Source organism: Sus scrofa, chromosome 6 (assembly GCF_054392235.1).
Source record: "Sus scrofa isolate SSC_HxYL_T2T_F1_AM1 chromosome 6, Sscrofa_HxYL_maternal_Yorkshire_Landrace_v2.0, whole genome shotgun sequence".
NCBI classification, from domain to species: domain Eukaryota; kingdom Metazoa; phylum Chordata; class Mammalia; order Artiodactyla; family Suidae; genus Sus; species Sus scrofa.
Window position 1 is genome coordinate 170355834 of NC_139388.1, and position 27896 is coordinate 170383729.

Here is a 27896-nt window from a genome sequence, read left to right on the forward strand (position 1 = left end):
GGTTGAATCGGAGCTGTAGCCACCAGCCTACGCCAGAGCCACAGCAATGCGGGATCCGAGCCGCGTCTGCAACCTACACCACAGCTCACGGCAACGCCGGATCGTTAACCCACTGAGCAAGGGCAGGGACCGAACCCGCAACCTCATGGTTCCTAGTCGGATTCGTTAACCACTGCGCCACGACAGGAACTCAATACTTTATATTTTTATAATTCAAAAATTTTGTTAGTATTTGTTCATATCATTCTTTATTTTCAAGCTGTTAGTACTATGAGCTTTCTTATAGTTCTATAGGTGCAGAAGCTGAGGTAGAAATATGAACCAAAGTTTTCCCTCAAATTGAGATTATGAGATTTAAATTGGGAAGAAGTCTTCTGGAACCCTTGCATTTTCACAGACCTGCCTACTTAGGAGCTGCTTCCAGGAGGGAGGTGGCTGGGTAGATGAGGCTTTGGCTTTCCATTTCTGCTTCATCCATCTAGAGCAGCTCCGCTTTTTATCTGCTTTATATTCAACTTCTGTATAAGAGTTTTGAAGACTGGGTCCCCTACTTAAAAGCAAAGAAAATGTTGAAAATTGCTGCATTAGTGATTTAGAAGTTCTGCTTGGGAAGAAAAGGCTATCTGCATGATCTGCCAGATGGTTGGCATCTAATTCTCTGGGCATGGCTTGGTCCTCTGCTGGCACAGCTGTTTTGTGCCCAGCAGGAGTGAGTGAGCTGAACTTTTGCAGTTTTATTTCTCTCTTCTACTTGACCCCAACTTCCCTTTTTCCTTTTATCTTTCTCCCTCCTAAGATTTCTGGTTGGAAGGAAAAGAGTTGGCCTCGTGAGTCACAGAGTCAGTAGGTGTGTATATTTTATTCGTGTGTATGTATTTTTTAATACATGGATACAGTTAAGATTGGTTGTTTTATCATCAGTTGCTCTAACTTATCAGTTAAAAAAAAAAAAGAACAATAAAGCGCTTTGTTGGGTGCAGGGGCCGATTGTTTGGGCCTCTTGTGAATAAGGTTGTTTATGCCAGGAAGTCTTATGCTCAAGATCTGTAACCCAATTCCATGCCCTGCTCACGTCCACTCCCCAATGGCCTTTTTTGAGGACTTGTACCAAGACTTGTTCTCATACCTCTTTGTTATTCTTTGTGCCATGAGAAATGTAATATTTCTTTTAGGTTCCTTTTTCACATTCTCATGCTAACTTTTTTTTTAGGCCACATTCTGAATTTATTTTCCTATCTACTAATTTTTGTTCAGAATTTTTTCAGTTCCTCTTCAAAATCCACTTGCAGCTGCCAGCCTATGCCACAGCCACACCAGATCCAAGCTGTGTGTGTGGCCTACACTGCAGCTTATGGCAACACTGGATCCTTAACCTACTGAGCAAAGCCAGGGATCGAACCCACGTCCTCCAAAGAATATGCTTTCAAATCACCAAATATTTGCTTAGAATTACTCAGTTCCGCCCTGTGCTAGATAATGATATGTCTCCCAGTCTCCTTAGGAAGCAAACTGTACATCTAGGAAACAGACTAATATCAGCCAATGCTAGGAGGACATGGCAAGGTATTTTCCTAATCTCAGTTATCAAGATCAGAATCTTTCCAGTTACCCAAAACTGGAAAGTCCCAAAGTCACCTTTAGTTGTTCCTGTTATTTCTTCTAACCAGAAGTTAAACTCTTGATCCTAAATCTTTTTTTTTTTTTTTTTTTTTTTTTTTTTTTTTGGTCTTTTTGCCTTTTCTAGGGCCACTTCCCATGGCATATGGAGGTTCCCAGGCTAGGGGTCTAATCGGAGCTGTAGCTGCCAGCCTACGCCAGAGCCACAGCAACCTGGGATCTGAGCCGCATCTGCAACCTACACCACAGCCCATGGCAATGCTGGATCCTTAACCCATTGATCGAGGCTAGGGATTGAACCTGCAATGTTATGGTTCCTAGTTGGATTCATTAACCACTGTGTCACGACGAGAACTCCTTGATCCTAAATCTTAAAAGACTTCTGCATCTGTTCCTTCCTTTACGTGTCTGTCAGTTCAGTCCTCTTCACTTTTGCTGGACTGAATTATTTTCCCCATCTTTTTGCCCCCTTTTCACTCTTTCTGATATGTAGATCTCATTGTATAGTTTATTTCTTAAAAACCTTTAGGGGCACCCATTGATTGAAGAATTGAGTCAAAAATTACTAAAAATCATTTAAAAATTCTTTAGAGGAGGTCCTGTTGTGGCTCAGTGATAGGGAACCTGCTTAGTATCCATGAGGACATGGATTTGATCCCTGGCCTTGCTCAGTGGATTGGGGATCCGGCGTTGCTGTGAGCTGTGGTGTTGGTTGCAGATGCGGCTCGGATTCCACATTGCTGTGGCTGTGGTGTAGGCTGGCAGCTCCGGCTCCAGATCGACCCCTAGCCAGGGAACTTCCATAGGCCTTGGCAAAAAATAAAGAAGTAGATACTCATAGAAGCAAGCCGGTTTGCTTCGCAGAAACCTACAAGCCTGTAATTCAGCTCTGGAACTGAAGGTGGATGTCTGGCCTGTGCTGAATGTGGGAGGACTGTTGACCTCTCTTCGGGGGTAACCAGGCCTAAAAGTCACCATCTCCATTCACTGCAGCTCATCAGTTAAAAATCTCACCCTCCCTGGCAAGAGTGAGTTTTTACTTTTGGAAAAAAAATTGAGCCAGAAATGCTTTCTACTCAGTAGCTGGGAAGGTCTGCCACACTGGGAAGAGGGAGATGAAGGTATAGTCTGCGTACTGGAGGGTGAGGCTCTTGAAACTCCTAGTCCTCTCCTTCCATCACTTGGTAAGCGCGTTGGAATCATCCCCATCCCACCCACACCCTCACCGCCTGCCAGCAAACTGGTGGATTTGGAGAAATTGAAGAGCCTCAAGTAAAAGGAGAAAACTTTTAGGTCTAACCAGCAAAACCCCTCATGATTTTCTGAATGTATAATATATCCTCCTAGGAGGTTAGAGAAGATACAGCATCTCCGAAGCCAGAATGGCATCCTATAAAATAGGGATAATTAGAGAACCACAAAAATTCTCCAAGATTCTTGGGCATTAGGAAACAGGATTTTAAGACTCACCCCAGAGCATAGCATTATGAAGTTTAGAATATGGATAATAAAAATAAGATTCTAAGATCTGACTAGCATCCATGAGGACACAGGTTCGATCCCTTGCCTTGCTCTGAGTTCTGGTGTAGGTCGCAGACATGGCTGAGATCCTGTATTGCTGTGGCTATGGCATAGGCTGGCGGCTACAGCTCCGATGGAGGGACGCCTGGAAACCTCCACATGCTGTGGGTGCAGCCCTAAAAAGACAAAAAAAAAAAAAAAAAAAAGATTCTAAACACTTCAGGGGTTGGGGGAACCAAACAAATGCCATATAAGGATTGAAAATTAAGTATCAAAAAAGATAAGTATCAGACTTTTTGCCACGCCCATGGCATGTGGCTATCTAGTCAAACTACCAGTCAGGCATGAGCGTAAAGATATTTTCAGACATGCAAAGTTTCAAACCTTGCCTCTCATGCGCCTTTTCTTATGAAGCTGCTGGAGGATGGGTCCCATCAAAACAACAAAGTGAAAATAGCAATAAAAAGGAAGGCATGAGATTTGGGAAGCAGAGGGACGTCCCCTTGTGGCGCAGTGGATGGAGGGTGCAGCAGCACTGCAGCTATGGTGCAGGTGGCAGCTGCAGTGCGCATTGGATCCCCGGCCTGGGAATTTGCACATGCCATGGGTGTGGCCAAAAAAAAAAAGATCTGGGAAGAATGGTGATAGCACGTCCCAGGGTGAGTGCTGGATTAACAGTCTAGCAGATAAGCAGCCCAGCCCGGAGTGGCAGGATCAAGAACTACAGGAGATACTGGGGAGTGGGGTTTGAGGAAAGAATCGTCAATTTCCAGATGTATTTGACTTTGTGAAATTCGCACTCGGGAGAATTTTGCAGTTCTCTTGTATGCTTTGGGAAGAATTTGTGGCAGTGTTGCTGAGATTCGGCCTCATTCCCCTGTTGCAGAATAGGAACTTGGAGACAGAGTTTTGGATGAAGGAGAAAAAGATAGCTTTATTGCTTTGCCAGGCAAAGGGGTCCACAGCAGGCTAATGCCTTGAAGACTGTGCCCTGCCTTAGGAGTGAGGAGGAGGTGGGTTTATAGTTCGGGGAGTGAAAAATAGGGCCCCCAGATACTGATCAGGGTAAAAGCAAGCTTGTCTTTCAAGGCTGGTGATTAGTGGCCCTGGGACTGGTTCTGGTGGACCTCCTTCTTCCCAGAATGAAGAATGCTTCGTTAAGTCGTTCTTCCCTTTGTTGGGGGTTTTAGTTCTGCAGAAAGGCTCAAAGATATTGTTATGAATATTCCCTGAGTTGGAACCAGGACCCTGCCTCAAGGCTGCATTCTTGTCTCTCGACCGCTGCTCCTCCCCGTCTCTGCATCCCCTCCCTTCCCTGATTCGAAGCTGCTCTTTGGAGCTCAAGGAAGGTCAGGGAGGCTGAAGTTTATTCCCTAAAAACAAGAAATGGAGGACACAGAAGGCTTGTGTGCCCAGGAGCCCTACAGGGCCCTGCTCTGTTACAGCAGGCATGTAATAACTAAGCAAATGAAAAATTAGGCAAAACATTCAAAAATTGCATAAGAAATAAAATATAATCTTAATATATCTCTTGGCCTAGTAGTTAGTGATTAAAATCGGTCATAACATAAATGCTGGGTTTTTTGGTTTTTTGTTATTGTTTTTTTAATGGCTGCACCTATGGCATATAGAAGCTCCCAGGCCAGGGGTCGACTCAGATCTGCAGCTGAGGCCTGCACAGCCCTGGCAGCACTGGATCCGAGCCACATCTGTGACCTATGCCACAGCTTGTGGCAACACTGGATTCTTAACCCACTGAGAAAGGCCAGGGATTGAACCCACCTCCTCACAGAGACAATGTTGGATCCTTAACCCACTATGCCATGCCGGGAACTCCTGTGAATGCCGAGTTTTGATTTGTTTCTTCGGAATGCTGATTTTATCAAAAGTGTTGGAAAGGAAGTAATTTAAGAGGGTGGAACTCTCAGATCCACACTGGAAAGTCAGAAGATCAGAAGTAGCAGTATAATGTTAGCTAGAGCTATGTTGGTAAATAGAAGAAGCAGCTAAAGAGATTGAAAGTGGGCCCCTCAGGGGAGTAAGCTTCGCTGGTGATATGGAAAGGCCAGGGTACTTTTATTTTTCATCACATACCTATTTGAAGCTATGTAAAGTACAACTGAGGATGATTAGCTTAGAGGCAATGGCATAAATCTAAACGGAGCTTGGAACATGGAGAGCAGTGAAGGCGGAAAGTAATTGGATTCCGGATTTTTTTTTTTTTTTTTTTTTTTGTCTTTTGTCCTCTTAGGCCCTCAGCCGTGGCATGTGGAGGTTCCCAGGCTAGGGGTCTAATCGGAGCTATTGCCCCTAGCTTCCGCCACAGGCACAGCAACACCAGATCTGAGCCGTGTTTGTGGCAACGCTGGATCCTTCACCCACTGAGCGGGGCCAGGGTTGGAACCCACAACCTCATGTTTACTAGTTGGGTTCGTGAACCACTGAGCCACGATGGAAACTCCAGGTTCTGAATATTTTGGAAAGTGTTGCAATAGCAAATTGAATCTCAGACATTTTGGGTGAAGGAGAAAAGAATAGCTTTATTACTTTGCTAGACAAAGGGGGACACAGCAGATCTTGCCTCCAAAAATTGTGTCCCGCCCACCGGAGAAGATTCGGTGAGGAGTTTAAAAGCAGGGTTTCTAGGGCAGGGTAAGGATCAGGGTGTGTGCTGAGCCTTTGGCCGCAGGTGGTCTCTTGGTTGAGCTTCTGTAGTTCCTTTAATCTGGCCTGGGGGTGGGGGGTGTCCTTCTGATGAGCTTCTGTGGTTCTCGAGGTTATCAAACTGTGACCTTTTCTCTGGAATGAAGAAGCCTTCATCAAATAGTTAGGGATCAACCCAGCTAGGGATCAAACCTGAGCCACAGCAGCCACCCAATGCCAAATCCTTAAGCTGCTGCAGCACAAGGGAACTTCTTGAAGGGGGTTCTAGCTCTGCCGAAGAACTCAAGATACTGTGATGGGTTTCTCTTGAGGCTGAACCGGGACCCTGCCCCAAGGCTACACTATTGTTTCTGGACTGCTCCTCTCTCATTCCTGATTAGCAGCTGCTGGAACCCACCCCTTGGAACTCAGGGAAGGTCAAGGAGGCTGAAGCATGTTCCCTACAAACAAGAAACAGGAGACACAGAAGGCTTCCATGTCCAGGAGCCCCACGGGGTCTGGCCAGTTTCAAAAAAATAGAGGCAATAGAATTTCCTAGTGGCTTGGATATTAGCACAAGGAAGCAGAAGTCAAGAACCTCTCTTACTGAGGATTTTGACTTGAACCACTGGACAGCTGAATTGCCAGTAGCAATACTGGGGACAGACTGCGTAGGGCGCAGGGTTTGGGATGGAAAATCAGGAGATATCAAGTTGACTGTTGAGTAAACAAGCCTGGAATTCAGAGGAGAGGTTCAGGATGGTTGTGTCTCTTAGAAGTTAGGGGACCTTAGGTAAGTTATGTAACCTCCGTAACCTCAGTTTTCTCATCTGCGAGGCAGAGTAATAATAGAAATACTGCACCAGATTGATGGGAGGATTAAATGAAATAATGTACACAGGAAACTTACACTGGAGTTCCCATTGTGGCTTAGCAGGAACAACCCAACTAGTATCCATGGGGACGTGGGTTCGATCCCTGGCCTCGCTCAGTGGGTTAAGGCTCCAGCTGTGCGTAGGTTGCAGTCGAGGCTCCTCTCTGGCGTGGCGTGGCTGTGGCTGTGGCTGTGGCTGACAGCTACAGCTCTGATGTGACCCCTAGCCTGAGCACTTACATATGCCACAGATACGGGCCTTAAAAAAAAAACCCGAAAACTTATCACAATGCAAGGCACTGAATTTTAACTGTTATTTTTCTTATTGTTGTCGCTATTATTAGAATCATCTGAAGCATTATGTGTTGAGGCTCTATAACATAAAGTTGAGGAGTTAAGAATCCAGTCCTGACTGCCCTTTGCTAGTTGTGTGACCTGCAGGAAGCACTTAATCACTCTTCTTCGCTCTTCGATTTTCTTAATCTGTAGAGATAGTACCGATTACATAAAGATTAAATGAAGTAATTCCCTGTAAAGTATTTAGCATAGTGTCTGACACATTGTAAGGGTTCAGTAAATGTTATCATTACTTGTCTGTGAACTTAAAGGTGGAACCATCCTGTTTATTTCTATGGCCCCCTCTTTATCCTCATTGCCTGGCACAGTGCTTGGTATATTTGAGACAGGCAGTAAGAAAAAATGGTAAGTGTTTTAGTTATCTATGGAGAGTACAAACTTTGCACATAGAATTTTCTTTCTTTCTTTTTTTTTTTTTTTTTTTTTTTTTTTTTTGTCTTTTTGCCTTTTCTAGGGCCGCACCCACGGTGTATGGAGGTTCCCAGGCTAGGGATCTAATCAGAGCTGTAGCTGCCAACCTAGGCCAGGGCCACAGCAACTTGGGATCCGAACCGAGTCTGCGACCTACACCACAGCTCACGGCAATGCCGGATCCTTAGCCCTCTGAGCAAGGCCAGGGATCGAACCCGAAACCTCATGGTTCCTAGTCGGATTTGTTAACCACTGCGCCATGATGGTAACTCCCATATTTTCTTGATAAACGCTTGTGGGATTGAATTGTTCTCTTTCCTCTGTACATTTCTTCCACGTTGGGAGATGAAGAAATAAATCATTGTGAGAGTTTATTTCAGAAGTGTACTCACATAAATTGAAGTTTGCGTTTATATTTTGCCATTTTGGTGTGAGTTTATGAGTAATCTTAGAATAAAGGATAAACTTGGGAAGGAAGAAGAAGTTTTTCTGTGCTTGGGGAGACAATCGAGATACTTGGGTTTGTGGATATTTGTTCTCTTCTGAACTTCCTGGATTGAAAAAAAAAGCATTTGGGGAACACTTAAAGTCATTTCGTGTATGTATGTATTAATAGTTCTGCCTTTGTCAGGAGACTTGGTATTTTGCTGCTTGCATAACAGTTTTGAGTAATGTGGTTTACAATTTTCTTTTTTTTTTTTTTTGTCTTTTTTTTTTTTTTTTTTGTCTTTTTGCCTTTTCTAGAGCCGCTCCCGTGGCATGTGGAGATTCCCAGACTAGGGGTCGAATCGGAGCTGTAGCCGCCAGCCTATGCCACAGCCACAGCCACAGCAACTCGTGGGATCCAAGCTGCGTATGCAACTTACACCACAGCTCACAGCAATGCCGGATCCTCAACCCACTGAGCAAAGCCAGGGATCAAACCTGCAACCTCATGGCTCCTAGTCGGATTCGTTAACCACTGCGCCACGACAGGAATTCCTACAATTTTCTATGAAGGAGTTCCCATTGTGACTCAGCAATAGCACACCCAACTAGTATCCAGGAGGATGTGGGTTTGATCCCTGGCCTCACTCAGTGGGTTGAAGGAACCAGCATTGCTGTGAGCTGTGGTGTAGGTAGTAGATGCGGCTCGGATCCCGAGTTGCTGTGGTGTAGGCCAGCAACTCCAGCTCCGATTTGACCCCTAGCCTGGGAACCTCCATATGCTGTGGGTGGGGCCCTAAGAAGAGCTCCCCCCTCCAAAAAAAAAGAAAATAAATCTAGGCTATTTTTATATTTATTTAACTAGAATACCATAAGGAGGCAGATCTAATTTTAACTTTTTAGATATTTGTATTGTTTCACTAAGAAAAAGTAAAATTTGACCATGAACTTGATTGATCCTTTTGTTGCTATGTGTAGTCCTGTTGACACCATCTAGTGATTGCTGGGGAATGTTTATTCTGCTTTTAGCGATCTTGAAATTGGACTATAAACATCATGGACAAAAAAGAGAGAGCCAGACTGAACCAGCGCTGCTTAGTGTCACCTGACGTGAGGCTGTGGTGCTTAATGTCTGTTCAGCTGACTTTTCCGTATGACTTCTCACATCTAAGACCTAGCATAACCAGTTTTCCGTGATGTAATACCTCCAAAACACATCCGAAGTGCAGCTCCTTACCAAGGATATTATTCCTTTTTTTTATGGGTCTAGATTCATTGCTCTTTTGGGACTTGAGACCTGAGCTATTTCCCTCTCTTCTCCTTTTTGGTTATTGGTAACTTTTTTTCTAGTCCAAGAGAGTGTTGGTATCTTTGCTTTATTTGGGAGTAAAATGCAAAGCAGTTCATTTTAGTGCCACATGTTACAGCGTAGTGGAATCTGGTGGGGTATGTTGCAGTGCTTTGCCTTTCCAAATTACGGGAGGAAGTCAGATAAAAATATACTAAAACTTCTGCCAAAACTTTCTGAAAGAAAAGTAAACCAATCTATGTAGGTTTCAGATGAAGAAACCTTTTAGAAAGCATATTAATATAAAAATTATGCCCACATCTTAATATTCTTCTATAGGTTTATTTCAGGCCTCTTAATTGTTTTTACCAAATTTCGAAGTCAGATGTTTTTCTGGAAGAACCAGTACAGGTCAGAAGAACTCCTACAGTATGGATGCTGCTTTTATTGCTCAAAGTTGGCTTGTAGAGCGAACTACTAAGATTTTCATGGGTTTGCAGACAGGTAGTTCTTCATGACTAAAAATGCAATTATTACTGAACCACTGGCCTTTTTCTTCATACGGATTGTCAGAACAAAACATAGGCTTTGGGGCCACACGGATCCAGATTCTAGTACCTTCTCCAGTCTCTGTCCGGTCACCTAAATGCTGTGAACCTCATTTTCCTAGATGATAAAATGGGAGTCATTTCATCTCGGGTCGTACACATAAAACACCTAGCACAGTTTCCAGGTATACTGTAGGGGAGCAATAGTAGTAGTTTTCTTGGCAGCTTTGATACTGTGGCCTTTTTCTAGGTCTCGTCCTGCAGTATGGAAGAGGTCTAAATCTAACAGCAGTGTCCGTGGTTTTCGTTTTTATTGTTTTGCTTTTGTTTTTTCAGAATGAGAGCAGATAGATATGTCTTAGACTGTTATACCTCTTCCCTCATTCTTTTGTTTAGATAATAAACTTTTGAGGAGGGATAACACTTAAACTTTTTTTTTCTTTTTTCTTTTCAGGGCCGCACCCGTGACATATGGAGGTTCCCAGGCTAGGGGTCCATTCAGAGCTACAACTGCTGGCCTCCACCACAGCCACAGCAACATCAGATCTGAGCTGCGTCTGTGACCTACACCACTGCTTGTGCCAACACCAGATCCTTAACCCACTGATGGAGGCTAGGGATCGAACCTGCATCCTCATAGATACTAGTTGGGTTCATTTCTGCTGAGTCACAACAGAAACTCCAATCTCCCTAATTTATTTTTTATTTATTTTTTTGCCTTTTAGGGCTGCACCCGTGGCACATGGAGGTTCCCAGGCTAGAGGTCTAATCGGAACTACAGATGCCAGCCTACACCACAGCTCATGGCAACGCTGGATCCTTAACCCACTGAGCAAGGCCAGGGATCGAACCTGCAACCTCATGGTTCCTAGTTGGATTCATTTCTGCTGTGCCACAAACTCCCAATCTCCCTAATTTAAAGCCGGCTGATTAGCAGCCTTAATTCCATCTGCAATTTAGTTTATTCCATTTGCTATCTAACATAATGTAGTCACAGGTTCTGGAGATTAGGCATGGACATCCTTGGATATTTTCTGTCTACCACAGTATCCCATTAGGGAAAAAAGATTTTTTTTTACTTGGCTACGCCCATGGCATGTGGAGGTTCCCGGAACAGGGAGCAAACGCACACCACAGCAGCAAACCAAGCTGATGCAGTGACAACAGTGGATCCTTAACCCACTGTACCACAAGAGAACTACGAAAACCTTTTTAAACACATCCCCAGGTGCTACTCTCAACCCATTTTAAATATGAATAAAATTCAATTTCTCTTTTTTGCATTCAAAAACAAGTGAAAATTCTAATTTTCTTCCCGTGCTTCAGTGGATAATCTCGCTTACTCTGCAGTTTTGGAGACTGCTGGCTAGTAGTAGGGCCTAGAAAGGTCCTGCCTTGGAATAAGAATTTCAGCTTTTAATTGAATTCTGTAAATCACTTACCGAGCGCTGACTGTGAACAGGCAATGTTTTAGTGTATCTAGAGACACAAAACAGCAAGTTGTATTTAGTCCCGGTGAACTACCTACTGCAGTAAACAACTTAAAATCTGATTGGCTTAAGAGCTTGTTTCTTACTCATGTCTCAGTCCAGTGCATGTTGAGTGAAGGTTGAAGGGGAGCTCTTTTTTGCCTGAGGCCAGGCCTCAGATTCCTCCACTGGATCTTCTGCATCTGCTGGCAGATGAAGAAAGTATGGAGGTTTTTCGTGGGATAGGCCTGGCAATGACATAATCCCTTCTGCCTCCGTGTCCCTGGTGCACACAGTGTTAGGGTCTTAACCAGCTGGGACCTGTGGTCTACTTCAGGAGGAAAAGGGAAGTGACAAGCAGCCACTCTCTAAGATCCATCGCAGGCCTGCCCTCTAGAACCCTCTGATCGAGTGGAAGAGGCAGACATGGCTAACGCTTGCAGAAGGCAGACCTCGTTAGATAGAAGTTTGAGTGGGGTTATCTGAGTGTATAGGGAAGAGGAAGAGATTAATTTTGATTAGAAAGATGGGCTCATTCTAGTGGCAAAATAGAAGTGGGAGGGTTTGGGACACATTTGGGAGAGGCAGGTTATGTAACTACAACACAGAGCGTGCAGGTGGGTGTAAAATAATAGATAAGGCATGAGACTGGGGTCAGATCATTCACACGTAGGAACATGCGAAGGAATTTGGACTTCGATCAGGAGCTGTGAACTGCCCCCCAAAATTTTTGAGTAGCCAGTAGCTCCTTAAGGGAAGAGGTTGTGTCTTACTCATTTTTATATCCTTTTTATAGCGGTATGGCGAGGTCATATACCACTGCGGTTATTTATGAGCACAGACTTTGGAACCCACGGTTCAGGTTTGACTCGTGGCTCTGCCACCTGTTAGCTGCGTGACTTTGGGCAAGTTCCTTAATTTCCCTGAGCCTCCGTTTCTTTATGGGTATGACTGAGTTCACAAAAGTATTACTTTCCTGGGCTACTGTGAGGATTACATGAATATAGTGTGACGTGCTTAGAGCAGTGCCTAGACAGGAAGCGCTTTTTCAGAGTTAGTTGTTACCATAATCATTGTGGTTATTACCGGTGCCTGGCATGTCATAGGCCCTCAGTGATTTTGAGTGTTCAGAGCTATGTTTTACGTTTATCCAGTGTTTGTAGGCTGTCACATGCCAGCCAAGAGAATGCTGTTAAGACGTTGACGTTCTAGGAGTTCCCGTCGTGGCTCAGCGGTAACAAACCTGACTAGTATCTATGGAGGCGAGGGTTTGATCCCCGGCCTTGCTCAGTGGAATAAGGATCCAGCGTTTCCATGAGCTGTGGTGTAGGTTGCAGGTGTGGCTTGGATCCCGCGTTGCTGTGGCTGTGGTGTAGGCCGGCAGCTGCAGCTCCAATTCGATCCCTAGCTTGGGAACTTCCATATGCTGTGAGTGTGACCCTAAAAAGACAAAAAAAATTTTTTTTTTTATGGTCTTGTAGGGGAGATACAAGGTATATCGTAGATCAAGTAAAGGTAGGAAATGGTGATGCTTTTGTGGAGCAGTGGAGATGGAGTCCCCTGGCGGTTCAGAAGCATGCTAGGTCAGAAATACTCTCTTTGGAGGGGAGCAAATTCCTTTCACGGGAAAGGAAATATTGCAAGTGGGCTTTGAGGTTAGAATCTAATTATGTGGAAATGGGGGGCATTCTAAGAAGGCAGTGGAAACAGCCTGAGGGAAAAAAAAAGGCAAGGTATGAAAAGCATAATTATGACTCTTTATGGGGAATGGTAAGTCATGCTGCAGGAGAAACGGTCGCATTAAGTCTCCAGACAAAGTCTAGCTTACCAGTAGTGTCAGAGTTAGGAGTTTCCTGTTATAGCCTTACTAACTTTAGAGTGGTGCTGTCTTTGGTCTGCCCTAAACCTTGCCAGTCAACGTATGGTCCATGGACCAAGCAGCACTGGCATCACCCGGGAGCTTTTTAGACATTCAGATTCTCAGGTCCCTCCTGACCTAGAGAGTCAAAGTCTGCAGTTTACATGATGTCTAGGTGATCTGTTTCCACGTTAAAATTTAGGAACACCGGTCTAAAAAAAAAAAGCAACATGAATGTGTGTGTTAATATGAAATTAAAAACAAAGTTGAGGGACCGATCAATCCAAGCACATCCATTAGGAAAATACTCCCTCCTGAGTGAAGTAATTCTAGCTGGCATGATGTTGGGTGGTGATGGTAGAGAATAAGAATCATTCAGAAGGTGAGTTTTTTTTAATTCTTTTTCATACAAAAAAAAAAATTTTTTGAGGCTCCAGCCACAGCTTAGATTTTAATAAAAGTAGCAATAAAATTTTCACTGAAAACTTTTTTTTTTGGTATTTTTTTGGTTTTTGTTTTTTACTTTTTAGGGCCACATGTGTGGCATATGGGAGTTCCCAGGCTAGGGGTCAAATCAGAGCTATGGATGTTGGGCTATGCCACAGCCACAGCAACACAGGATCTGAGCCGTGTCTGTGACCTACACCACAGCTCATGGCAACGCCAGATCCTTATCCCACTGAGCAAGGCCAGGGATTGAACCCATATCCTCATGGTTACTGGTCAGGTTCACAACTGCTGGGCCACAACAGGACTCCCTTTTTAAAAATTAAAAAAATTTTTCATTTGTTTTAACTTAGTGTTGATATTAAATGCTTTTCTAGGCATATATCACTTCCCTGTTAAGTGTGAGTAATATTTCCCTTTTTTTTTTTTTTTGCCTTTTCTGGGGCTGCACCCTCAGCATATGGAGGTTCCCGGGCTAGGGGTGCAATCGGAACTGTAGCCACCAGCCTACACCAGAGCCACAGCAACTCGGGATCCAAACCACGTCTGCAACCTACACCACAGCTCACGGCAATGCCGGATCCTTAACCCACTGAGCGAGGCCAGGGATCGAACCTACAACCTCATGGTTCTTAGATTCATTAACCACTGAGCCACGACGGGAATTCCACTATTTCCCTTTTAAAGTATATTCTTTTTATAGCAATTGGAACGATTAACTCTGCTCAAGCTCTTCTTCCAACATAAAATAAAGCTAATGGCTGTCTCAGCTTGCCAGCAATGTGACCCGTTTTGGACGTGGTGGCGGTGGAAGGAAGTGAGGTCGAGGAGGTCTATAGATAAGTTTCACATAGAAGCAGAATCGTGCGACACCACTGATGTGGTGATGTGCATGGGGGGTAGGGAGGACTGTCACACGAAACCCATGCCTGCCCGAGTGTGTTGTCTGTGACATCTCTGTGGACGATGTGGTCATAGTTCTGGGGGGAAGGGAAGCAAGCGTGAATCACACCCAAACCGAGTACTTTCAGTTTCTAGGAGACCCTGAACTTTAGCAGTAGCCATTGTTATTCTAGCGGAATCCTATTGCCTAGCTTCTATGTAAATATTTGATTAAAGAAATACCTCTTTCCAGCCTGTTACCTGCCCCTAAATGTTCTTTCTTATAAAATGAGTTGACATTGTAAAGTTAATTTGGTGATTATTGATTTTTCATTCAGGAAGTGCTTGTTCAGCATCTTAACGTGCGAAGCGTTGTGTGTCAGGCACCAGATAGAGATAAATGAGATGAGATCTGTACTCCTAAAAACCTTTCCTATATTGCAGTCTGAAGAAGTCAGAAAGGTTAAAAGAAGAATAGGTAACATTTTTTAGCTTATTATGTTCAAGGAACCCAAGTTATCTCATTTCATCTTCACAATAATCATATGTTAGATACTATTATATTCCCCATTCGGAGGTGGAAAAAATTGAAATATAGAGAGGTCATCAGTAAGTGGCAGAGCCCGGCTTCAAATCCCAGCCGTCTGATTGCAGACCCCAGACCTCTTCACTTATGCTAATGAGCAATCTATCCAAGAAGGCGCCCCGCAGTACTGCGGAGCAGGAGGAGGGAGAAAGAGCACTAATATTAACGGAGAGAATCCTGGAGATCCTTGTAGAGAAAATGAAATTGTAGCTGATCCTAGAAGGATACTTTTCAGTTAAGCAAATGAAGCCTTCTAGCTCAGGGAGGCACTTGAACTCAAGTTTCTAGGTCATAAAAATCATTCATGCCTTTCATCACATCTTTACTGAGCGCTTACTGTTTGCAAGATACCATACTAGATACTGGAAATGCAGAGATAAATAAAACTCTGGATCTTTCACAGTAAGGAAAGTTATAAAAGAGCGATGGGCATGATGAGTCTAGGAATGAATGAAGGTTTAGGAAATGTAGCTAGTATTTGTGACCTCCTCTTAAAGTTGGTTACAAATGAGAAGAATGAAGTAGGATCATATTTTAGGGAGGGGGCAAGAGAAGCATTTTTTTTTTTTTTCCTTTTTAGGGCCACACCCACAGCATATGGAGGTTCCCAGGCTAGGGGTTGAATTGGAGCTGCAGCTGCCAGCCTACACCACAGCCACAGCAACGCCAGATCCTTAACCCACTGAGCGAGGCCAGGGATTGAACCCACAACCTCATGGTTCCTAGCTGGATTCGTTTCTGCTGTGCCACAATGGGAACTCCTGGGAAGCATTTTTTAAGATGAGTAAATTTAGGTATATTTGTAGGATACCAGAGGAGAGGGAGAGACGAGTGAAGAGTAAGGCTCATGGGAAAGTGTGAGCTATGAAAGGTAAGTTGGAGCAGATCACGGACAGTCTAAAATGCTGTCCTAAGGAATTTTGACCGTGTTCCATAGGCAGAAGGGAGCTATTGAAAGCTGATAAAGAAGGAAATGACGTATTTTGTATTTTGAAAAGATAACCCTAATAGCTATGTAAGGGATTGGCATAATTTAGAAGCATTAATAGTAATGAAATCACCAAGCTTTGTTTGATCATGGGCTAGACATTGCTAAACACTGTACCTGAAATATCTCATTTTATCCTCCTAACAATCCTTTAAGGGAGTGTTATTTTCTTTTCTTCTTTTTTTTGAGGGGGAGTCATGCCCACCGCATGTGGAAGTTCCTGGGCCAGGGATCAAACCCACTGTCCAGCTGCTGCTGCAGTGGCAATGCTGATCCTTAGCCCACTGTGCCACAAGGGAATCTGGTCGTGTTAGTTACAGGTCCATTTGTGCAGGTGAGGAAACAGGTTTATCAAGATTAAGTAACTTGCTGAAGTTCCCCCAGGTGGATATGGATAGAACTGTGCTGTAGGGCAAAGGTCAGCAAACTTTTTCTGTAAAGGACTAGATAGAAATGTTTTTTAGTCTTCTCAAGCCATACAGTCTCCGTCGCAACTATTCAACTCTACTGTCGTAGCACAAAAGCAGCCGTAGAAAATACCATGGCTGTATTCCAATAAAATTTTATAAAAACAAGTTGTAGGTCAAGTTATTAACCCCTGCCAGTGCCCATGATAGTGCAGAAATCCGTGATGAAAGAAGAAGTGTAGCTTGTTGTATTTTACTTTACCTTTTTAGCTATGGGGGGGATGAGAATAAAATTATCCTTAGGTAGGAATACCATGTAATCTCAGAGAAGCTTCCTTTCTGTAAGAGGCTCACTAGAAGTATCTATTTATGCATACAATTTAACCACATTCTGCGAAACACCTATTTAACTCTTTTGGTTTTGGCTGTACCTCTGGCATGTGGAAATTCTTGGGCCAGGGATCGAACCTGTACCCACAGCCGTGACCAGAGCCGCTTCAGTGATAACGCCGGATCCTTAACCTACTGCGCCACAAGGGAACTCCCCACTTAACTTTTTATTACAATTGCTTTCCAACAGAATGACCCATAGAATCAAAGTTCTGCGAGAGCAGGCACCTTGTTTTATTTACTGTCCTGCCCTTAATATCTTACACAGAGTGGCTGCTCAGTAAACAGTTGTTTAATAAATGAATGGCATACCGACTCACAATTCCAGTGACTGGGGAGTTGGACAAACACATAGAGAATAGTGATCTTTTTAATTTTTTTTATATTTTGATTTTTAGGGCTGCACCTGAGGCATATGGAGGTTCCCAGGCTATGGGACCAATCAGAGCTACAGCTGCTGGCCTACACCACAGCCACAGAAACGCAGGATCCGAGCCGAGTCTGTGACCTACACCACAGCTCACGGCAACGCCAGATCCTTAACCCACTGAGCAGGGCAAGGGATCGAACCCACAAACTCATGGTTCCTACTCGGATTTGTTAACCACTGCGCCACGACGGGAACTCCCTTGAATTGTTTTTAATGCGTGGGCAGCTATTCTAGTTGTGTTCATGTCCTTTTTGTTTGTTTAAGAAATCTGTTTTGTTTTGTAGGTTCATGGGCGTGTGTGTACATCAAGGACAGTTGCATGCACTTACAGAGGTAAGACTTCAGTAAGCGTGTCGAAGTGACTTTGTGTCTTAGTTTCAGTATTTGTAGTTCCACTGTAATTGTTACACATGTACACAGAATATGTGTGCGTTTATTTTTATAGAAAATGGCAGGTGTTAACAATGCTATTTTTATGCAGAAAAGCACTGGTATTAGCAGTGCTTTCTTCTGTAGTCTGGGGACAACAACCAGATCTCTTAATCCTCCTGGATCCCTAATAAAAGTTGGTGAGTGCTCTGGGAATGAGTGCTCAGATATATTGGTTCTTCCTGCTTAGATGCCGTCCTCCTAAACTAAGGGGTGGTATCACTTGGCTACAGACTTTATCGTGGCAAGAAATTCCCAGACCTCCCAGAAAGGGAAGTGCTATCCTGATCTAAAATTCCACTGTCGCTACTCCAGTTTCTTGATTGCAGGAAACTACTTCTTGGAATCAGTTTACTTCTCTCTTCTCATTTTATTTGCAGCCCCTTCCAGCCAGGTAAATATGTGTTAATCATTACTTAGCCTCTGAGGACCAAAGAACCTTCTCTAGAACAAAGGCTCCTCAAATTCAGGTACTGGGTTACCAGTTTCAGAATTTTCTTTGGTGCTTCTTAGAAACACAAATTCCTGGAATATTCTAGGTTTATTACGTCTTCATAGGGCCTATATGTAGTTTTGTTTTTTCTTTCTTTGTACTGATGTAAGTTGATTCACCATGTAGTGTCAATTTCTGCTATACAACAAAGTGATTCAGTTGTGTATATATATTATATATGTATTTTTTCTTCTTTTTCATATTATTTTCCATATGGTTTATCACAGGATTTTGAATATAGTTCCCTATGCTACACAGTAGGACCTGTTGTTTATTCATCCTATATATAATAGTTTATATCTGCTAATCCCAATCTTCCAATCCTTCTCCCCCTCAGCCTCCTCTACTTTGGCAGTCACAAGTCTCTTCTCTGAATCTTTGAGTCTATTTCTGTTCCATAGATATGTTTATTTGTGTCATATTTTAGATTCTACATATAAGTGATATCATATAGTATTTCTCTTCTCTTTCTGACTTCATTTAGTATGGTAAGCTCTAGGTCCATCCATGCTATTGCAAATAGTATTACATTCTTTTTTTATGGCTGAATAATATTCCAGTTTGTGTGTTTGTGTGTGTGTGTATGTGTGTGTGTGTGTGTGTGTGTGTGTGTGTGTAATTCACCTTCTTTATCCATTCTTCTGTCGACAGACATTTAGGTTGTTTCCATGTCTTGGCTATTGTGAATAGTGCTGCTCTGAATATAGGGATGCATGCATCTTTTCAAATTAGACTTTGTCAGGATATATGCCCAGGAGTGGGATTGCTGGATCATATGGCAGCTCTATTTTTATATTTATTTATTTATTTATTTTGTCTTTTTGCCATTTCTTGGGCCGCTCCCGTGGCATATGGAGGTTCCCAGGCTAGGGGTCTAATCAGAGCTGTAGCTGCCAGCCTACACCAGAGCCACAGCAACGCAGGATCCGAGCCACGTCTGCGACCTACAACACAGCTCACGGCAACGCCAGATCGTTAACCCACTGAGCAAGGGCAGGGATGGAACTGCAACCTCATGGTTCCTAGTCGGATTCGTTAACCACTGCGCCACAACGACGGGAACTCCAGCAGCTCTATTTTTAGTTGTTTGGGGAAATTCCATACTGTTTTCCATAGTGGCCGAACCAATTTACATTCCCACTGACAGTGTAGGAAGGTTCCCTTTTCTCCACACCTTCTCCAGCATTTGTTATTTGTAGACTTAAAAAAAATTTGTATTGGAGTATAGTTGATGTACAATATATAGTCGTGTGTATGTGTTAATCCAATCCTTGCAATATAGCCCTCCCCCCACCCACAGTTTCCCCTTTGGTAACCATAAGTTTGATTTTGAAATCTGAGTCGGGGAGTTAAGAACCTGACATAGTGTCTGTGAGGATGCAGATTTGAACCCTGGCTGATCCAGCTTGCCACAAGCTGTGGCGTAGGTTGCAGATGTGGCTCAGATCTCCCATTGCTGTGGCTGTGGTAGGCTGGCAGCTGCATCTCTGATTCAACCCCTAGCCTGGGTACTTACAAATGCCACAGGAGTGTCCCTAAAAAAGAAAAAAAATCTAAGTCTGCTTCTGTTTTATATATAAGTTCTTTTGTATCATTTTTACTAGATTACACATATAAATGATATCATATGATACTTGTTTCTTCGTCTGACTTACTTCACTTAGTACGATAATCTCTAGGTCCATCCATGTTACTGCAAATGGCATTATTCTGTTCTTTTTCATGGCTGTGTAATATTCCATTGTATATACGTACCACATCTTCTTTATCCATTCTTTGGTCGATGGACATTTAGGTTGCTTCCATGTCTTGGCTATTGTAAAGAGTGCTGCACTTAACTTTGGGGTTCATGTATCTCTTCACATTATGGTTTTCTTTGTATGTATGCCCAGGAGTGGGATTTCTGGGCCATATGGTAGTGTTTCTTTCTTTTTTCTTTTTTGTCTTTTTAGGGCTGCATCCATGGCATATGGAAGTTCCTAGGCTAGGGGGTCAAATCAGAGCTGCAGCTGCCAGCCTATACCACAGCCACAGCAATGCCAGATCTGAGCCATGTCTATGACTAATACCACAGCTCACAGCAATATCAGATCCTTAACCCACTGAGTGAGGCCAGGGATCAAACCCTTGCCATCATGGATACTAGTTGGGTTTGTTACTAATGAGCCACAATGGGAACTTCTGGAGAGGGAATTTCTGAAATTTCCCCATTGTATATTTTTGCCTTCTTTGTTGAAGATTAGTTGACCATAGTTGTGTGGGTTTACTTCTGGACTCTCTATTCTGTTCCATTGATCCATAGGTCTGTTTTTGTGCCAATACCATGCTGTTTTGATTACTGTTGTTTGTAGTATTGTCTGAAATCTGGGAGGGTTATGCCTCCTGCTTTGTTCTTTTCTTCAAGATTGCTTGGGCAATTCTGGATCTTTTATGGTTCCATATAAATTTTAGGATTATTTGTTCTAATTCTCTGAAAAATGTTATGAGTAATTTGATAGGGACCTGTATGTATTTAAAAGCTCCTCAGATTATTCTGATGAGCCTCTAGATTTGAGAATCTACCTTCTTGAATGTTTTTCACATTTTCTCCTTGGGAAATTAAGGACCAAAACACCAAGTGAAGAAATTTAGGAAGGAAAATTGTTTAACAGAATTTGCAAGAGGGTTGGTTTCCTGCTGGCTTTGCACCTGATATTAGTCCTTAATATCTTTTTTTTTTTTTTTTTTGGTCTTTTCAGGGCCGCACCCATAGCATATGGAGGTTCCCAGGCTATAGGGGTCCAATCGGAGCTGTAGCCGCTGGCCTACGCCACAGCCACAGCAACATGGGATCTGAGCCGCGTCTGCAACCTGCACCACAGCTCACGGCATCACCGGATCCTCAACCCCCTGAGCGAGGCCAACCAACTGCATCCTCATGGTTCCTAGTTGGATTTGTTAACCATTGGCCACAACAGGAACTCCCAAGTCCTTAATGTCTTATCAAGGCAGGTACTATGTGCCTCACTCTGCTATCCTTTTTCTCAATTATTGAGGGTATCAGAATGTGGGATGTGTGTAGCTATGTCCTGCCTCTTATATGAATGGCCAAATAAAGCGGGTTAATAAGGGAGTGAAGAGCATGGGCTCTGAGTATTGATTGCTTTGGTTTGAATCTCCTGTGCTGCAATATTTTCATTTGTAAAATGGGAATATTAATAATAATAAATAGCACCTATCCCAGGGAGTCTACATAAAGAAGAGGACTACTAGCTAAGCCCTAAAGTAATTCAATTTTAAAAGTTTTGAGGGGAGGGAGTTCCCGTCGTGGCTCAGCAGAAACAAATCTGACTCGTATCCATGAGAACGCAGGTTCGATCCCTGGCCTCACTCAATGTTTAGGGATCCGACATTGCTGTGAGCTGTGGTGTAGGTTGCAGATGCAGCTTGGATCTGGCATTGCTGTGGCTGTGATATAGGCTCCAGCTCCAATTAGACCCCTAGCCTAGGAACCTCCGTACGCCTCAGGTGCAATCCTGAAACAAAACAAAACAAAAGTCTGAGGGAGGAATTCCCTCAGTGGCACAGTGGGTTAGCAATCTGACTGCATTGGCACAGTGGGTTAAGAATCTAGGGTCGCTGCAGAAGTGTGGGTTTAATCCCTGGCCCGTCACAGTGGGTAAAAGGATCAAGCGTTGCCTGGCCATGAAATTTTAAAAATAATAAATAAACAAAAATTTAAAAAGTCTGAGGGAGGAGTTCCCTTCGTAGTGCAGCAGAAATGAATCCAACAGGAACCACGAGGTTGCGGTTCGATCCCTGGCCTTGCCCAGTGGGTTAGGGATCTGGCGTTGCCATGAGCTGTGGTGTGGGTCACAGATGCAGCTTAGAACTGGCATTGCTGTGGCTGTGGCGTAGGCTGGCAACTGGACCCCTAGCCTGGGAACCTCCATGTGCTGTGGGTGTGGCCCTAAAAAAAGCAAAAAAAAAAAAAAAAGTCTGAGGGAAAGGTAAGATTGAGGAGTACCTGGTGGAGAAGAAGAAAACCAAGAGTGTGTTGGTCTGGAGTGGAAAGGAGGGGTTTCAAGGAGGAAGGAGTAATTATGTAATTTTGGCAAATGCTGTTGATGATGCCCTCGCAGTGACATGGTGAGGAGGAAATGTAGAATGCTTATTTCATACAGTGTCTGGCATATAGTAATTGCTTAATGCATTTAAACTATTACAGCTTTTTTTATTCATAGCGACTAGTCCCTCCCGAACTCCTTAGATTGTCAATATTTTTCCTGTGATGCTTAGTTCTGTGCTGCTGTTAGTGTCTTTAAATTTTTAAGGACTCTTACACAGTGTAACATAACACAAAAGCACACACAGGGAAAGAGTACATACATCTCACTAGGTTTTCACAATGAACACACCCATAACCAGTATCCTGGATCAAGAAACATTTTCTGTGTATTTCTTTTCTCAGAAGTGAGTCAAATTCTTCAAAGACAAAACTCTCTCCTCTCAAGGCTTCTATCCACCAGAGCTCTGTCACTCATAGAAGCTTGTAAAAGTTATTTGTTCCAATCCCTGCTCACATCGTATTCCGAAATGTAAGTTCATTGGAAGGGCTCGTGTGTTGGTTTTGCTGACAAGGAAGAACATACTTTAAAATCCATGCTCAAGTCTCAAGTTTAGAAGTAGGTGTAATAGAAATAGGCAGAAATGAGTGATTACAATACACCATTCTTTTGGCCATATTGTACTTAATGCTGTTTTCTGTTGCTATAAGCTTGTTTATAGCCGTACAACATATAGGAAGTGCTTTATGAGTATATTTCTGGTATCATTAGTGAGATATTGACGTAACAGCTAACATTAATAATCTTTCTTGTGATGTTAATGCACTGAGGGTTGTGAAACCCCAATATCCGCATGTTCTCACCAGTTTTCACAAGGGATCAGCAAAGGCCACCATGGCATAGATTTCTGGAGGCTCCTCCTTTTTCTTTCTTTCTCTTTTTTTTTTAATGGTTTTTTTGGCGATGCCCGAGGCATGTGGACGTTCCCAGGCCAGGGACTGAACCTGTACTTCAGCAGCTCCCTGGGCCACTGCAGTGATAAGGCTGGATCCTTAACTCCCTGAGCTACATGGGAACTCTCTGGAGACGCCTAGGTTTCATTGCCTTGTAATTGGACTTGAGGCCCACTCTTGGTTGTACTAGGGATCAAGAAAATAAATTACTGATAACATCAAGCACACTCCTTGGAACCTGGATGATATTTAGTAAATATTTCTTTTTTTTTTCCTTGTTCTATTATTTTAATTTTTTTCCACTGGACAGCACGGGGACCAAGTTACTCTTACATGTATACATTTCTTCCCCCACCCTTTGTTCTGTTGCAATATAGATATCTAGACGTAGTTCTCGATGCAGTAAATATTTCTTGACTGATGGAATGAATGCCTGCCCTCCACAGTAATGGGAGCCTCATTCCTTATTTCTCTTAAAATAGTTTGTCAATAATTATATAGCCATACATAGCTCTTATTAATGCCTGTAAAGTATTGATATTATTAGGAAGAATACTTCCCATGTACTTTTCTGGGCTACGACCATCTCCACAAGTCTTCATTGTAACTATAGACATTAATCGAACTTGGTATAGTCAGACCCTTAGGGGTGCGTGTGTGTTTTTAAACTGCCTATAGTAAGGATGAGACTTCTAAGTTTTTAAGCAAATGAGTATTAAAGACAAAGCAGTTTGATAAAAAAGATCAAGCAGAACCTTTCAAGTTTAAGAATCCATGTTGGAGTTCCTGTTGTGGCCCAACAGTAACGAAACCGACTAGTATCCATGAGGATTCAGGTTCAATCCCTGGCCTCAATCCGTGGGTTAAGGATCTGGCATTGCAGTGAGCCATGGTGTAGGTCTTAGACGTGGCTTGGATCCCCTGTGGCTGTGGCTGGGGCACTGGCCAGCAGCTGCAGCTCTCATTCAACCCCCAGCCTGGGAACTTCCCTATGCTGAGGGTGTGGCCCAAAAAAGACCCCTCCCCCCAAAAGAATCCATATTGTATTGAGAGGGAATGTTTCATCAGTACGTCTTGGCCTCAGAAAACCTGACCTTGTCTTTCATTTAGTCACAAGTCTCAAGGAAGTGGAACTCTTCGGTTTTTAAAGAGAAAACATAACCCTATGGTCAGTTAGCTATTGCTGTGTAATAGCCAACCACAAAACCATACAAAAATAGACATTTATTTCTCATACCTCTGCAGGTTGAGCTAAGCTGAGCTGGGCCCAATTGTGCATTTCCGTTGGTCTCACTTGTGCTCTCTCCTGCATCTGCTGGTCTTCTCTAGGCTGGGCTTTGCTGGGGCACTTTGCTCTAGCTGTTTCTCATACTCTTCTGGGGCCAGTGGGCTCACCGTGACATGTCCTTTTAAAGATGATACCAGAATAGCAAGAGTATGCCAGCCCATTTGCACACGTGCTTTTCACGACTCTACTTATTTCAAGTTTGCTTGGCCAACATCCTGTTGGACAAAGCAAGTCACGTGCCTGAGTCCACACTGGGCCCATATTGCAGATTTACATGCCAAAGGGCGCTGATTCAGGAAGGGCTGAAGAGTTGGAACCCTTGTTGCCATTTTCCATCGCCTGTAAATATCCCGACCAGCACATCAGAGTTATTTGTCTTTCCTACTCCCCTCGAGGGTAAAGACTTTCTCTCAGTTTTAGAATCACAACTCCCAGTGATTAAACACCTACTATGGACTAAGTACAGTGCTTTATGTATTAGCTACAATTCTCACAATTCTGTAGTCCTATTTCTTCCTTTTTATAGATGAGAAACCTAAGGTTTAGAGAAATTGACTTCCTCAAAGTAGGATTTGGATCCAGGTTCGTCTGACTTCAAAGCCTATATGCTTTCATTACGTATGTCCTTAATTCACTTTTTTTTCATTTATTTTATTTTTATTTTTAATTTTTTGGAAATTTTTATTTTTTTACAAACTAAAATACATATATTTATTTATTTATTACTCAAATGAGTTTATCACATCTGTAGTTGTATAATGATCATAACAATCTGATTTCTCAGGATTTCCAAGCACATCCCCCCACCCCCCAATTCACTTTTGTATTTCCTTACAGTGCTGATCGCAGATTCTTATATGTGCAGCATGTGTAGTATTTGTAGAATTCGATTCCGACTAACTTTATATATTTTGGGTTATTTGAGAAAGCTGTTTTTTGGTTATTGGATATTTTAGAATATACCTGGGTCCAAGTAACAGGAAATAGTTAAATGACCTTAAACAACAAATGGACTCATATAAACTGGAATTCCAACAGTTTATTAGATTAGGGGTTGGCTTAATTCAGCAGCTAAATAGATGTTATCCAGAGACCCACCTTCTTTTCTCATATCGCTTTGTTCCGTGTTTACATTATCAGTTTCATCCTAAAGTGGATTGTCATTCATAGTCAAAAAGCAGTGCCAGCAACCTCTGCTGTATGTTTTCTCTTCCATATTCAAGATGGTGAGGGGGTAGCGGGGGGTGTCAAGAAAGAGAAAAGAGAGATAAAAGAGAGAGATGTCCAGACAGATTAAGCATCATTTCATACTGCTTTTTAATTTTTTTTTTTTTTTTTTTTAAGTTTTAAGAGAGACACAAAGAGGGAAGTGTTCTCAGATTCAAACAGTTTGGAGAACCTCTTTGTGCTGAACCGCTTAGGGCCTAGAAGATTTGGGGAATTCGGGGGATGAATAGGGTATAAAATTGTGCGGGGCAGGAGCCTCAAGTGATAATACGTACTTGTCCGGGGAGTCAGCAAAAGAATTGATTGGTGAGTAGGATGTTTTGGGGATCTTCTTGCCGTTTCTGCCATAGAGAAAAAAGAAACTAATCTTTTTTCCACTGTGTCAGTGAGAACCACTAAACAGAGCAGTTGCTTGTCCCTTTTGTGGCCAAGTTTTCTCAGCCCAGCAGATGCTTGGTACTGAAAGAAATGCTCCTCACTCACCAGGGAATGTTTGGCCTTGCAGGTGGCTGAAGAGCAGCGGTTTTGGTTTTGTTTTTCCCACCCCAGGCCTATGGAATTTTTAAGTCCACAAAGCCCTCATCCTCTTCTCACCCACTCTTTCCACCCCCACTCCATACCTTCCTTCTCCCACGGCGGGAGGACGTTCTCAGGCCAGAGATGGCACCTGCGCCACGGCAGTGACCAAGCTGCGGCAGTGACAACGCTGCGGCAGTGACAACGACGGAGCCTTCACCTGGTGCGACAAGAGAGAACTCTTACACTTTCTCTGTTAAAGAACAGTTACTTTGGGAATTCCATGTTTATGTAGCTTGCTGTGTGTTGTCTCTGAGTTGGTTTGTCAGACTTGTAAGAGGCCTTATACAATCAGAGAGCTTACAGCGAAAGCAACCTCTGTGGGTTCAGTGACCAAACTCATGAATTACTTATAAAAATGAACAGCCAGACTCCAATTCCAGTTTCTTTATTTTTCTTTTCTCTTTCCTTCTTTCTTTCCTTCCTTTCCTTTCCTTTCCTTTCCTTTCCTTCCTTCTTCTTTCTTTTGCTCTTTCTTTCTTTTTTTGTCCTTTTAAGGCCGCACCTGAGGCACATGGAAGTTCCCAGGCTAGGGGTCACATCAGAGCTATAGCTGCCGGCCTACACCACAGCCACAGCCACGCCAGATCTGAGCTGCGTCTGCGACCTACACAGCTCAAGGTAACACCAGATCCTTAACCCACTGATTAAGCCCGCATCCTCACAGATATTCGTCATGTTCATTACCACTGAACCACGAGGGGAACTGCCCGATTCCAGTTTCTTGGTGTGCTGTGATATTGCTGTTCGTTTTGCCTGCTGCTTTTCTTGTTTTCATGGGGCACAATACAGAGTATTCAGCTGGCCTTGAGCCAGATGCACGGTTGTCTGGGTCCTACCTTGGGTTAACTTTGGCAGCCTAGCCATGCCCTATCTTTCAAGCTTGTGGCGGCTTTTCCTGTCTCTGGTCTGTCTTTGCTTCAGTTTGATATGCTAGTACATGAATAATCTTCATTAGGCATATTTTGATAATGTGGTATTTCTGTTTAGGAGTTCTTGTTGTGGCTCAGTGGGTTAAGGACCTGACGCTGTCTCTGCGAGGATGTGTGTTGGATCCCTGGCCTCTCTCAGTGGGTTAAGGATCCAGCATTGCCATGGCTGTGGCATAGCTCAGACTCACCTCTAGCCCAGGAACTTCCTTATGCCCCCCAAAACCTTCTGTTTAGTATTCTGGACATTCTTGAATTTCAGAATACAAATCACTTCCTTTAGTCAGGTGGGTGTTTTTTGCTGTCTTCAACACAAGTTGGCCTTAGATGGGCCTTCCAGGACCTAGGATAATCTTATCTTTCTTTTTCATCCCACTTGCCAAGTTATGTCAAATTCCGGGTTCTCTCATGGAACTCAGTCTCTTAAATAGGGTCTATAGTGATGCCCTGTGTGGCTGGGCCTGTAGCGTGTGTCAGAAAGCTGAATTAACCCCGGTGGGAAGAGCCCGACGTGGAACATGGTGTGAAATGTTACATCTCAAGTCCTTTCACAATCACAAGTTTGTTTATTTCACTTGCACTTGTAAAAATAGCTAAAGCATTTCTATTTATACATGTTGGCATCCTTACTTTTGAAAAAAAAAAAAGGTAGCTTTTATTCAATTTTTTGCTTTGGCCATTTAGTAATAAAAAAAATCTCTAAATAAATTGTGGTACATGTTTTCTGCCCTTATTTTTAGTAACTCCCTGTGACATTTGAGAAACAAGCATTTGAGGTTGGCAGTCTAACCCACAAATAATAGAAGAGTTCAT

The 27896-nt window shown here is 43.1% G+C and overlaps 1 protein-coding gene across 12 annotated transcripts in view; it reads left to right on the forward strand.

Annotated features, from left to right (window-relative positions):
* Positions 1–27896, forward strand: part of TESK2 (testis associated actin remodelling kinase 2) — a 127109-nt gene that overhangs the window by 60754 nt on the left and 38459 nt on the right. For all 12 annotated transcript variants that reach the window (XM_084965193.1, XM_005665476.4, XM_084965199.1 and 9 more), the window contains one exon: positions 17427–17475. In XM_084965193.1, coding sequence (XP_084821319.1) covers positions 17427–17475 — 49 coding nt within the window. The remainder of the gene's footprint in view (positions 1–17426; positions 17476–27896) is intronic.